Here is a 13987-nt window from a genome sequence, read left to right as displayed (position 1 = left end):
TATATGCGGTCGATGTCGTTCAGATGTACGTTCTTATCTATTCGCGATGATTCGCAATTATATCTTGAATCATCTTTTGAATCTTTGCGTCAGTTGCGCGTCATCGTCATGGTTAGTAAGAAGCAATCAATTGAAAAACAGAGGCTGGTGAAAGAATTACATGCTCCTGCGAAAAGAAATTATTCGCGAAGACGCGTCATAGTGCGCGGATACGATGACCTGTGGTAGGCTGATGTGGTCGAGATGCGTCCATACACGCGATTCAACAGAGGCTACCACTAAATACTCACCGTTATCGATATGCTGAGCAAGCATGCATGGGCCGTACCGCTCAAGGCCAAGAGCGGACCCGAGGTTACTACGGCGATTGTGAAAATAATTCGAGACGGCGGAAGATGCCTGAAAAAATCTGCAGACTGACAAGGGGGAAAGAATTTTACAACACAAACGTGCAGAAACTCTTGAAGAAACATAATATCAATATCACTATTCGACCTATTCCGTAATGAATGCATCGGTCGTCGTCGAACGATTCAATCGCACGCTCAAGAACGACATGTGGAAAATGTTTACGCGCAATGGAAATTACAAATGGATCGACTCGCTGCCGGGTCTCGTATCGGATTACAACGCGCGAAAGCATAGAACTATCGGCATGCGACCCATCGATGTTACTCCCCCCCCCCCCGCGATCGCCGACAAGCTCCTAACAACGGTGTACAGCTACGTAAAGATCGCTGCTCCCGCGCGATTAAAAATGGGCGACTCGGTACACGTGAGTAAATTCAAGACAATCTTCAAGAAAGGATACATATACCAAATTGGACCACGGAGGTGTTTAGAATCGTCAAAGTGCAGAAAACTAATCCCGTGACGTATCTATTAAAAGATTCCTGCGGAAAACCCGTCGCCGGCGGCTTCTACGAATACGAGTTACATCGCGTTGCTAATCCCAACGTGTATCTCGTTGAAAAAGTTTTGCGTAAAAGGGGGGGGTGAGGTTTATGTAAAGTGGTTAGGATTTGATAATTCACATAATTCATGGATACACAAGAATAATGTATTGTAAAAATTTATTACAATATAAAAACATATTACACATACAAATGAGTCATTTATTTTCAAACATATCTAAATGTAATTACAATATATATTTACGATGGCATTTTATAATGCCCCCCCCCCCATGGCGGCGTCTCGGTAGAACCGGGTATAATGTATCGCTTATTGTCGTACGGACTTAGAGCTATTTTCGTTTCGGACAAGGTGTACATCTTGTGTTATTTGGATCTTATGCATGCCTGCTGTGATTCTTAAAGGCCGACCACTTATCGTTATCGCTCGGTAACTTGATCGCGCAGTCGTTCATCTCCCGACTGTCGACGGTGTGGGCTTCCAATTTCTCGCTCGTGTAGAAATAGTGCAAACATCTGTAAATAATGAAATTTTTAATATCTTTTACGTAAAAATTATTTTTATTATTTATTAGGATGTATACTCACCGATCGCAAAAGTATTTCCAACCATGGTGTCGATTGATTTGCGAGCTCACGAGGCGGGATAGGTTCTTAATCCATGCAAAATGTCCCACGTTGTCGTCATGCACGTACAGCAGATTTACGTGTGCCTGCCCATCTTTCGGTCAGTAACACGTATTGGTAGGATTGCAAGTTCCTTGTTTTTTTCTCGATGCTGTACACGTTGATGGAGATGTTGTTGTGATTTTCAAACCGTTTAATTTGATCCAACGTCATTGGAAACTCAATGTCTGTAAGATTTAGCACCGACGTGTAATGTGGATACGACGATTCGCGTTCTGCATGTCTCTCGGCTGGATGTAGAGCAGCCACCATTGACCATGCGAAACATGCATTGTCTCTTGATTGCATGTTTATCGCCGCTCTCTTCAATTTAATTTTTCGCGGTATTTTTACAAAACACATGTTATTACACGATCTTTTTTCTAACACAATTTGTTGTACTCACGACTTCCAATTTTCGACTACTGAGCGTATCCCCCCCCCCCCCCAGATTCGTCATTTTATATCCTACTAATGATGCATCGTTTGCTTTTTTATCGAAAAATGTACGATTTGCAGTTTTGCACGTGTTCGATGAAATCATTGCGAGACACGTATGTTCTTGAAAACGATATCATGCCATTGACTTTCGGTGATTTGATCTGTATAATTGCAGCAGCCATACATCGGCGCTATTTGCAAAATTTGCAGTTTTGCACGTGTTCGATGAAATCATCGCGAGACATGTCGCGACATGTTCTTAAACATTGCGATACACGTATGTTCTTGAAAACGATATCATGCCATTGACTTTCGGTGATTTGATCTGTATAATTGCAGCAGCCATACATCGGCGCTATTTGCAAAATTTGCAGTTTTGCACGTGTTCGATGAAATCATCGCGAGACATGTCGCGACATGTTCTAAAAGAAAAAAAAAAGAAAAAAAAAAAACAATATCGCTCCATTGACTTATGCGAAATTGCAAAATTTGCAGTGTATGCACACCATGCACTAAAACAGAAGAAACGATACGCGATGCTCTAGTTGGAACGAGAGAAAAAAAAGCAATAGAAAAAGTATATAAGAAAGAATGAAGCGAGTCAAAATCACAGTTTGTGATTTGATAGTCTACGCGTCGGTACATTGATTGGAAAAAAGTATAGCGGTTATTTTACATTTTTTGTACCGAGTATTCAATACTGACGAATACTTTTCACGATAAAGGAGATGACAATAATTTCGATATAAATGTAGACGAGAATCGCGCGTTAACGGATGACAGTGATTATTTCAGCGATGAAAAAGATGGTCGTAAAGAAGTCATTGAAAGAATAGTGTCGCGTGAGGAAATCGTTGCACTAAATTTACATACAAAAGAGTGCGTACTATTTTTTTATTATTCAACGGATGGTGCACTTGCACTATGTCGTTCATGCATAAGAGCTGTATCGGGCTTCGTCGGATGAGACTCTGACCCTGTCGGCGGTCGCGCGACTCGTCCTGCCATGGCGCAAGCGAAGCTCGACGTGCCGGAGAAATCTGGCGGCGGCATTAAAGAGAAGGATAAGGATTCCGAGGAAAAGGAAGGTCCCACTGTTGTGCCAGAATGCACAGTATGCCTGCAGCCATGTATCCATCCAGCACGATTACCCTGCAGCCATATATACTGCTATCTGTGCGTAAAGGGTGTCGCTAATCAGAGCAAGCGGTGTCCGATGTGTCGTCAAGAGATCCCACCGGATTTTCTCGAGAGACCTCAGCTGGTGGAAGTGGAGGAGCCTCAGAAGGAATCGGAACATCCTGAGGAAGAGTACCAATGGTTTTACAAAGGTCGAAATGGTTGGTGGAAATATGATCCGAGGACAAGCAATGATCTGGAGACTATTTACAAACTAGGTGACGCGCAATGCGAACTTTTGATCTGTGGCATGCTTTACGTATTTGACTTTGAAAAGAAATGTCAATATAGAAAATATAACCCACGTTACAAACGTAATATCAAACGTGATAGAAAATATGCTCCGTGCAAGGGTGTCTCGGGTGTACAATAACATTTGTAAAATGGATTATTTGTCCGTTAAGATCGAAGATTCCAATTCCAAATCCATATTTAATAACATACTCAACTATATTCAATGGTTTCATACAACATTATACAAATATTTGATATCGGGTATATACATGCATGCACAATCACGTTCAACATTATACAAATACTTGATATCGGGTATATACATGCATGCACAATCACGTTCAACATTGCACATGATATTGTTCAGCGTGTGACCGAGTCACATGCAAGTGCTCCTTCGAAGATTGTGGCGTGATTTAAAAATAGTATGTGAAAAAAGACAGTATAAAAAACATGGAACATCTCAATGAAACGGAACGCGACCTGGTGGAAGGATGCAACCAAATCGCTACCTTGGACGAATATTAGCGCGCAGTCGAGAGTTCGATACGGTTCGAGTACGTTGCAATAAACAGCCTCCAGATACGATGAACACTCACGGTGCGAACTACTACGTTCCGATTCAGGACGAAACGTGTGAGAAACAGCACAATGAGTAAGTACCGCTAATTTTCGTATATACTTGTGCAAAAAAAACTTTTATAAACATAATTGTATTTTTTTCAGTTTTGATAAACCCCGCTACACACCTCGTATTTTGGGAAAGAGATTTGCCTTGACATCGACCGCATATAAATTTTTGGATGTTGGAATCAACGCTGGACCTATGTCCTCTGTGGATATACTTATTGGCGATAACCGAGGCAATCGGATAATTCTGCCTCATGTAACGTGGGTGACATTCATCGAAAAACGTGCAGGTATTCAGCGACTCGTGCAGTCGCCGGCACCATCATCGCTAGCGTTTCGAGGTTTGGAACTCGTTAAGGTGGTCCTTTCGCGGACCCAGCTAGTCAAGTAACAGTCCGTCATGAGGTAATTGAAAACAGACATATTGACAAACATTACACAACATCCCAATAATTATAATAATATAATATGATTTTACACGCACGATTTAATCGTATTTAATTATTTACTAATTAAAAAAATATCACAATAGTAGTGCGGTTGGACTCGATTTAGGTTAGGTCAGGCATGACAGTACGAGTAATATAAAGCAATATGCGATTGGACCACTACTTATTTAACCTCATATATCAGAGCAAAACATTCGGCAAGCCTTTATTTTCAAGGTATGTACGAAATCCGAAAACTTCAGGGAATATTTTAAGACATGAATAATGTATTCATCTGATCGCTAAGTACATGTATTATTCGTTGAAAACCTCGGACGTGGCGATTTGCATCATTCTATCTTTCTCGTTCATTAGATGTAAACAAGGATAGAATGACAATGGCACGCTCCGCGAACGCACATTTAGAATGACTTATTTCTTGTAAAGTGTCGGTAACTTCACTTGATTTTTCGTACACATGCCCCTTATTACTGTATATTTAACATATATCAAATTTAGGTACCTATCTAATACTTGTTCTCACGAAAGGACCACCTTAAAATACGCGACGCAGATATTGTAAAATTGACATCGTGCGACACCAGCTTGTACACGAAACCGTCAACCGTACTCTTTCTGTTTGAACTAGAACATTGTGTTGAAAATGTGTATTTTCAACTATGTCAAAATTGTTACGAATATAAGTTTTATTTCTAATTTTTATATATTATTTCGTTTATTGGTTTTGTATCTCGCACTCTTATATTCTAGTTAGTTAAAAGTTAAAGTCATGTACACTTTTCTAGTTACTTAAGTTGAGTTGAAGTGCACTTGCACATTATACACTTATGTACACTTTTCCCCTATTGAAGGGCGCTGTAACACTCACTAGTACCACGAGTCCCGACAAGACAAGATGTCGGTATATCGCCGTTTAGCAATAAAGTAACGTTCGTGTGTGCAATATAAAAGACAAGCTTCATTCCATTTCCCAGACCTTCAAAACAGTAAACCTCGTAACAGGTTATGGGCCCAGTACTGCGGCAATAAGTAGACACAGTTTTGGAGTGGTGAAAGGAAGCGTAAGACTATTGTGTGTGAGTTACATTGTAACTGATATACTCGCGTTGCATAAAGATCGAGTGTACTGCGAACTGAGTAAAGATGGATCTCAAGCATTTCCATATCCAGAAATTCGACGGCAAGAACTTCGCGCTATGGAAGTATCAAATGGAAATTATTTTTCGAGCGGAAGCAGGGATGCTCGACGTGGTATGTGGAACAAAGCCACGCCCGGAAGCGGCAGGCGCTGCTCAGGAAGCATGGGATAACCTAAACATAAAAGCGATGCTACTGATATCTTCAGGTATAGAATACGAACAACTACAGACTGTGGTAAGTTGTCCGACTGCTCCCGAGATGTGGACTCGTTTAAAAGCGATACACGAACAAAGATCGGCGATTAATAAAATGACACTTAAGCAGCAATTCTTTAGCTACCAAATGTCGGAAACAGACAGTATCGCTCAACATATAAGCAAGATCGATGCAATGGCGGTAGCATTGAGAGACGTCGGAGAGGTTGTGAACGACAGTGACAAAATTGCAAAGGCGCTCGGCAGTTTGCCAATTAAATATCACGGCTTCGTCACTGCATGGGATTCATACGATGAAACGAAGCAGACGTTTGACAACCTAACCTCGAGACTGCTGAAAGAAGAGCAACGGTTAACTCAGTTCGAAGAAACGGCAGGAGCATTTGCAGCGCTCAACATAAATAAAGGTAACAAACAGAATCCAGTAAAAGCAGGACAGAAAGGTAGCGGCTCTCAAGAAAAATCAAGTAAAGTCGATAAGAAAAATATCGAATGTTTTCATTGCAAAAAGAAGGGCCACTACAGATCGGAATGTCGCAAGAGACTGGCTAATTTAAAACGTGCAAATGAAGAGAAGGATACGAAACATCAAGCTTTGAGTGTTGAACTGAAAAACATTTCTACGTGTGGAAATGAGAATGACTGGCTCGCAGACAGTGCTGCATCAAAACACATGTCGTATCATAGAGAATGGTTTGCCACATTTACTAAAATCGAAAACAGTAATATTTCTGTTCAAATAGGAGACGATTCATATGTTCGAGTAGAAGGAATAGGCACAATCAAAGTTCTGGCGAAGGTCAACGGACAGTGGGAGCCACGTACACTCGAAGATACTTATTACGTCCCAGGACTTCGAAAGAATTTGTTTTCAATAGGAGCGGCGACGAACAAAAACTTGAAGGTGACTTTCGACAACAAGAAGATGGAGGTGTACAGTGATAGGCTGCTAGTCACAGGCATCAAGCAAAGTAACCAATGCTACAAGATATTCTTCAAAACAGCTACCAATGATCAAGCGAATGTCTCGATGCTAAACACGATTATGCTGTGGCACGAAAGGATGGGCCACGTCAACTTTCGAACGCTTAAGGAAATGGCAGATAGTGGACGACTTCCAGGACTACAAATCAAGAATCTCGATGGGCTATTCTGTGAGACGTGTCAATACGGTAAATTGCACCGTCTACCATTCCAGAAAAATCTAAATTCGCGAGCTCAGGAACCTGGCGAGTTTGTTCATGCAGATTTGTGTGGTAAGATGACACATCCTTCCGTTGGCGGTGCCAATTATTTCCTATTATTTAAAGACGACTGTACCTCCTACCGAACGGCTTATTTTATTAAACACAAGAGTGACACTTTTTCAAAGTTTGTCGAATATCATAAATTCGTTGAAAATCAAACCGGTAACAAACTAAAAAGAGTTAGAAGCGATAAAGGTAAAGAATTCGATAACGAGCAGTTCAGGCAGTATTTTAAAGAAAAAGGAATCATTCATGAATACAGTGCTCCGTATACCGCTGAGCAGAATGGACGAATTGAACGAGAGAACAGGTCAATCGTAGAGGGTGCCCGGACCATGTTGCTTGCAGCCAACCTTCAACCTGGATTATGGGCAGAAGCTGTCAACGCTAGTATATATACTTTGAACCGAAGGCCACGTGAGTTGGATAAGAAGGTACCATACGAATTGTGGTCAGGTAAAACAGTTACACTCAATCATCTACGTAAATTTGGCGCTGAAGTATATACTCATGTTCCAAAACAGTTCAGGTCCAAATTTGAAAGCAAATCAAAGAAGATGATTCTGGTAGGCTACGATAGAGATAGCTCAAATTACAGAGTATTAGACCCAAAAACATCAAAGATCACTGTAACCCGAGATGTTGTATTCAACGAAAGCAACAACAAAAGTCAGGACAAGGAATCCAGTTGTACAACCTTTTCGTATGAAACATGTGACATTCAAGAAGCTGTAGATCGAACGAAAGAAGAAGACAGACAAGCAGTTATGGAAGCAGAAAGAGACAACGTTGATGGAATCGAAGACAACGTGAATGATCAAGAACATCAAGGACGAGTTCTTCGAGATCGAAGTACACTGCGTCGCCCTACTCGCTTCGGTGAAGAACATTATCTGGCATGTGCAGCAACGGTTACAGAAGAGCCACAATACTATAAACAAGCAATATCCTGTAAAGATGCTGATAAATGGCAACTAGCAATGGAAGAGGAGATGGCATCGTTGAAGAAAAATAAAACATGGAACTTAGAGCCACTACCACCGAATCGCCAAGCAATCGACTGCAAGTGGGTTTATAAGATCAAGCGCAAACCCGATGGGTCAATTGACCGATATAAAGCACGACTTTGTGCAAAAGGTTTTCTACAAAAAAAAGGTATAGACTATAAGGAAACCTTTGCACCTGTAGTAAGGTACGATTCGCTTCGAGTACTGCTGGCATTAGCAACGATCTACGATTTGGATATCAAACAATTTGATGTTAAAACGGCCTTTTTATATGGCGAACTTTCAGAAGAAGTGTTTATGAAACAACCTGAAGGCTTTATAAGCGATGACCCAAGTCTAGTTTGCAGATTAATAAAGAGTCTTTACGGATTAAAACAATCGCCTCGCTGCTGGAATGAGAAATTCACCGAATTTCTTGAAGAATTCAACTTCGAACAATTGGAAGCAGATAAATGTGTCTTTCGGGCGGAATATGAAGATGTCGTGATCTTCCTGGTACTGTACGTAGATGACGGCCTCATTATATGCAAGAAAAAAGAACTGATTGACAGGATTCTGGAAAAACTTGGATCACGATTTGAAATAAAAGTAAACGATCCAGAATGCTTCGTTGGACTCGAAATCAAGAGAGACAGGACAGCGAAGAAGATGTTCATCAACCAACGGAGCTATATTACAAGAATAATGGAGAAGTTTAATATGCAGGATTGCAAGCCAAACGCAATACCTGCTGATCTAAACACCGAATTAACAAATGATCATAGTCCAGCAAGCATTACTGAAACGCAAGATATGAGCCGAATTCCATTTCGTGAGGCAGTAGGGAGTCTAATGTTCGCAGCAATAGTATCACGTCTAGATATTATGTTTGCCACTAGTCAAGTGAGTCGATTCTTGCAAAATCCTGGTCAAAAACACTGGGCAGCTGTTAAACGGATTCTACGATATCTTCAAGGAACAAAAGACATAGGAATCATTTACAGCGAAGACACTGTTGATCTGAAAATGTTTGCGGATGCTGACTTTGCTGGCGATGTGGATTCACGCAGATCAACGTCTGGGTACATTAGTACTTTGGCAAACGGACCAATTACATGGTGTTCGCAACGGCAAAAGTGCGTCGCACGTTCCACGACGGAAGCCGAATACGTGGCTGCTTCCAATGCGGCTCAAGAAGTCGTCTGGTTACGAGCATTGCTTCAGGAACTGACTGGACCGATGGAACAACCCACGAGGCTACTGATGGACAATCAAAGCGCTATCAGATTGGTCAAGAATGCGGAACATCATAAATTGACGAAACACATCAATGTCAAATTTCATTTTATTCGTGAGTGTGCTGATAACGGTATACTTGAAGCCATGTATGTATCTTCTCAAGATCAATTGGCTGACTTTTTAACCAAACCACTTCCACGAGATAAATTTAACAATAATTGCATTCGCTTATCTATTACTTCTTTTTCATAAAAATTAGCAAATCAAAAGTGGGAGTGTTACGAATATAAGTTTTATTTCTAATTTTTATATATTATTTCGTTTATTGGTTTTGTATCTCGCACTCTTATATTCTAGTTAGTTAAAAGTTAAAGTCATGTACACTTTTCTAGTTACTTAAGTTGAGTTGAAGTGCACTTGCACATTATACACTTATGTACACTTTTCCCCTATTGAAGGGCGCTGTAACACTCACTAGTACCACGAGTCCCGACAAGACAAGATGTCGGTATATCGCCGTTTAGCAATAAAGTAACGTTCGTGTGTGCAATATAAAAGACAAGCTTCATTCCATTTCCCAGACCTTCAAAACAGTAAACCTCGTAACAAAAATGTTCATGGCGTAAGTGAAAAATCCAAACAGTTTGTAACAATTTTACGCCAAAATTGGATCATCGATAAATGTAATGCAGTTAAACTCTTGCGTGAAGTTTATGATAAAAATTCGATTATTGATTGCGAATTATTAGCCTACGCTTTAGATACTATTGTGTATATTGCGCTACATGAGAAATAAATAAGTATATAATATGGTTAAAAAAATTTCCTTTTCATTTACCGTTCCTTGTCGTTAAGCTGTCTTCGTTTATCGTTTACTTAAATGTAATATTAAAATTAAATATCGCGAAGATCTAAACGATTAAATATCGTTGGCGAAGAAAAGATACGCGATCGTGAGCGAGAACGCGCGAACGGGGGAGAGAGACCGCGCGAACGAGAAGACGCGCGCGAACGGGGAGGGGGGGGAAGGGGGGGGCGGGAGCGAGAGACCGCGCGCGAAGGAGAGATAACGCGAGCGGGAGCGTGTGACGTCACGTGGACCCCGCGGCGCGGCGAAAACGCGAACGCGGTCGCCCCTCCCCCCGCGGCGCGGCGCCTAAAAACGCGAACGTGATCATCCCTCACCCAGCGCATTACAAAATGTATTAAAAATATTTAACTGGTGGTCGCGACACCAGAAAAAATTATGATTTTTGAAATAAACTATATATGTATATATAAACGTTTTATTTCCTTTTTTCACATACTTTGTAGTATAATATAGATGTTTTAGCTGTTCAAGAACTGTTTTTAGCTGTTTAAAAGAAGTTTGATAGCGGTTCAATAGCAGTTATACAGATCGCAGTTATACAGATAACTGTTTTAGTTGTTTGATAGCTGTTTAAAAGCTGTTTTTTTAGTTGTTTAAAAGAAGTTTGATAGCGGTTCAATAGCAGTTATACAGATCGCAGTTATACAGATTGCTGTTATATAGATAGCTGTTTTAGTTGTTTGATAGCTGTTCAAGAGCTGTTTGATAGCTGTTTTTAGCTGTTTTTTGCTGTTTCATAGCGGTTCAATAGCTATTTGATAGCTGTTTTTTAGCTGTTTTTAGCTGTTTTTAGCTGTTTCATAGCGGTTCAATAGCTGTTTGATAGCTGTTTCTAGTTGTTTTAGCTGTTTCATAGCGGTTCAATAGCTGTTTTTAGCTGTTTCATAGCTGTTTGATAGCTGTTTTTAGCTGTTTTTAGCTGTTTCATAGCGGTTCAAGAGCTGTTTGATAGCTGTTTTTAGCTGTTTCATAGCAGTTCAATAGCTGTTTGATAGCTGTTTTTAGCTGTTTTTAGCTGTTTCATAGCGGTTCAATAGCTGTTTGATAGCTGTTTTTAGCTGTTTTTTTGCTGTTTCATAGCTGTTCAAGAGCTGTTTGGTAGCTGTTTTTAGCTGTTTGATAGCTGTTTAATAGCTGTTTTTTAGCTGTTTTTAGCTGTTTTTAGCTGTTTGATAGCTGTTCAATAGCGGTTTAATAGCTGTTTGATAGCTGTTTGATCGCGGTTCAATAGCAGTTTTACAGATCAAATTACCGAAAGTCAATGGCGCGATATCGTTTTCGAGAACATATGTGTCTCGCGGTGACTTCATTGCACACGTGCAAAACTGCACATCGCAGATTTTTCGGAAGGTGCAATTGTATGGATGTTGAGATTATGATGAAATTTAGATATGATAAACAAACGATGTGACAATAGTGAGATGTAGAAGGATGCATTTGATGGTACGCTCTGTAGTCGAGGACTAGAAGTAAGAGCAGTCGGTTGGCGTGCTTGTTTGTGCGACTTATACAATTCGTTCGCCATCTTAAGACATTTAAAACATTTAAAACATTAGATTTAAAAGTAGTGGGGGCAAGTGTGGAAAAAATGGATTTCGAAGAATTGCACTTTGAAGGAGAAGAAAGAATGGAAGTTGAAGCAAACGAGGAAGAAATGGAAGTGCCTGAAGAAATGGAAGTGCCTGGAGAAATGGAAGTAAATGAAGAGGAAGGAATGGAAGTTGATAATGATGATAGTGCAGTATTGTCAGACGATTCATGTTATGATAGTGAAATGTCTGAGGATGTTTCGGAAGAAATATTCAGAGTCATGAATCAGGCTGAAGTCAATGCGTTAAATCCTCTTACAAGGATGTGCTGCACGTATTTTTACTTTACTCCAGGACAGACAAAGTTTTGTGCGTCATGCATCGTGAGAATCGGTGGATTATTCTCGATGCTGTATGCTTGTCGTAAACATGACACCAGGCGGTATATTCTGATGAACCTCTTTTGTTCATCGTGTGGGGGGCCACTATATCACATTTCAACATGTAATATGTGTCCTATGTGTGTTTTCGTGTAAATATCGACTGTTTAGACTGCAGTATTTTTAAAAATATTTTAAGTGTATATTATCTAAAATTAAGAGACCTATACTGCTAAAAGACTAACAATAAGTGTAACAATAAATGTAACAATAAAAAGACAATCAATGTTGTGTGACACACAGTGCGGAAGATGATTGAGAGCCGGGAGGTGGTATCCAGCGATGGTAAGCAATTTTTTTACAATATAAACGTGATCGCGGATCCCCTCGCCCCGTGGCACCCGAAAACGCGAACGTTCCGCGGCGCGGCGAAAACGCGGTCGCCCCGCGGCGCCGGAAAACGCGGACCCCCTCGCCCCGCGGCGCCGGAAAACGCGATTCCCCCCTCCCCCTCTCCCGCGGCGCCTGAAAAACGCGGTTTCCCTCTCCCCTTCCCCCGCGGCGCCCGAAAAACGCGGTTCCCTTCTTCCCCCTCCCCCCGCGGCGCCCGAAACGCGCGGTTCCCTCCTCCCCCTCCCCCGCGGTCCCCCCGTCCCCTCCCCCGCGACGCCCGAAACGCGCTCCCCCTCCCCTTGCGGTCCCCCCCCCCCGGTCCCCCGCCCGCGGTTCCCCCTCGCCCCTCACCCCCCCTCATTGCCCCATGGCTTAGAACTCCCATAGCTTACCTACTATCCTAAAGCAAAGAAAATTCGAATTCATCAGTCAGCCTACACACGCAACGTGTTACAAAGATTCGAAATGGAAGAGTCAAACTTGGTGGCTACACCATCAGATACGAAGATTGTATTACGTCGGAATGAAGACGATGATGGAAACCCAATGGAAGCAGCAGATGTTCCTTATCGGCAGCTCATCGGATAGTTGATGTACCTTGCTGTTGGTACACGTCCAGACATCGCACTAGCTGTCAGCAATTTGTCGCAATTTCTTGCAAATCCTTCAATGGACCACTGGAAAGCGGCAAAGCGCGTGTTACGCTATTTACAAGGAACAATTGGACTTGGTATTGTATATGATGGAAAATGCGAACAACCGAACAAATTAATCGCATATTCATATGCAGACTTAGCAACTTGTGTTGACACACGTAAGTCAATGAGTGGTGTCACATTGTTGCTCAACAGTGGGCCTATAATTTGGTCGGCCCGCAAGCAAGGAGTTGTGGCTACCTCCACAACAGACGCAGAGTACATAGCAGCTCATGACGCAGCGAAGGAGATCGTGTGGACTCGAGGGCTATACTTGAAGAGATCGGTGCAGCTCAGGAGTCGCCGACAACGCTAAATTGCGACAATGCAGCAGCTGAGTAGTTGATTACAAATGCGGTGTTTCATCGACGCACGAAACACGTCGATATAAAGTACCACTACGTACGTCAAGTTTACGAAGGAGGGAAGCTCGAGATTCAGCACGTGGCAAGTCAAGACCAGCTCGCAGACATCTTTACAAAGCCAGTCATTCGAGAAAAATTTGTGATTAACCGAAATAGGCTCGGAATGGCGTAGGTCAATCGCGAGTGGGAGTGTTGGGAATATGTACGCTCCTGACCTTAGTTATTTTGGCAACACTGTAGAACTAGCAGAGAGACGCGCGCGCACTTCTTGTCGAGTAGTCGTAGTCGTCGCCATTCGCCGCTGCCGCGTAAACGATAGTTATACCGTAACGACCGTTCTGAATTTTATTTTACTGCATAACGCATTCTGCGCATTCACACTATCGTTTTATATTTAGAAGACAGATAAAACAT

General features: G+C 41.7%; 2 protein-coding genes and 1 pseudogene across 2 annotated transcripts; all 3 read left to right on the top strand.

Annotated features, from left to right (window-relative positions):
• The first annotated feature begins 1182 nt into the window (after window positions 1–1182).
• Window positions 1183–4162, top strand: LOC139815128 (E3 ubiquitin-protein ligase rnf146-like). The gene has a single exon (XM_071781788.1). The coding sequence runs from the start codon at window positions 3028–3030 to the stop codon at window positions 3571–3573; it is 546 nt and encodes a 181-aa protein (XP_071637889.1). The 5' UTR covers window positions 1183–3027; the 3' UTR covers window positions 3574–4162.
• Window positions 3901–10224, top strand: LOC139814820 (uncharacterized). The gene is made up of 4 exons (XM_071781320.1): window positions 3901–3991; window positions 4091–4416; window positions 5042–5196; window positions 9968–10224. The coding sequence occupies exons 1-4, from the start codon at window positions 3901–3903 to the stop codon at window positions 10134–10136; spliced, it is 741 nt and encodes a 246-aa protein (XP_071637421.1). The 3' UTR covers window positions 10137–10224.
• Window positions 10225–13104: 2880 nt separating this feature from the next.
• Window positions 13105–13745, top strand: LOC139814818 (uncharacterized; annotated as a pseudogene).
• The last annotated feature ends 242 nt before the right edge of the window (window positions 13746–13987 follow it).

The sequence above is a fragment of the Temnothorax longispinosus genome, chromosome 6 (genome assembly GCF_030848805.1).
Source record: "Temnothorax longispinosus isolate EJ_2023e chromosome 6, Tlon_JGU_v1, whole genome shotgun sequence".
NCBI classification, from domain to species: Eukaryota; Metazoa; Arthropoda; class Insecta; order Hymenoptera; family Formicidae; genus Temnothorax; species Temnothorax longispinosus.
Note: the sequence above shows the minus strand (reverse complement) of the source record. Positions and strands in the feature narration are given on the sequence as shown.

Bases quoted from the DNA above. Each gene is read 5' to 3' on its own strand.
- LOC139815128 (XM_071781788.1), top strand. From the start codon at position 3,028: ATGGCGCAAGCGAAGCTCGACGTGCCGGAGAAATCTGGCGGCGGCATT.
- LOC139814820 (XM_071781320.1), top strand. From the start codon at position 3,901: ATGAAACGGAACGCGACCTGGTGGAAGGATGCAACCAAATCGCTACCT. The intron at 3,992-4,090 runs GTACGTTGCAAT...CAGCACAATGAG, and splicing joins GAGAGTTCGATACGGTTCGA to TAAGTACCGCTAATTTTCGT. The intron at 4,417-5,041 runs GTTAAGGTGGTC...TTCTCACGAAAG, and splicing joins CGTTTCGAGGTTTGGAACTC to GACCACCTTAAAATACGCGA.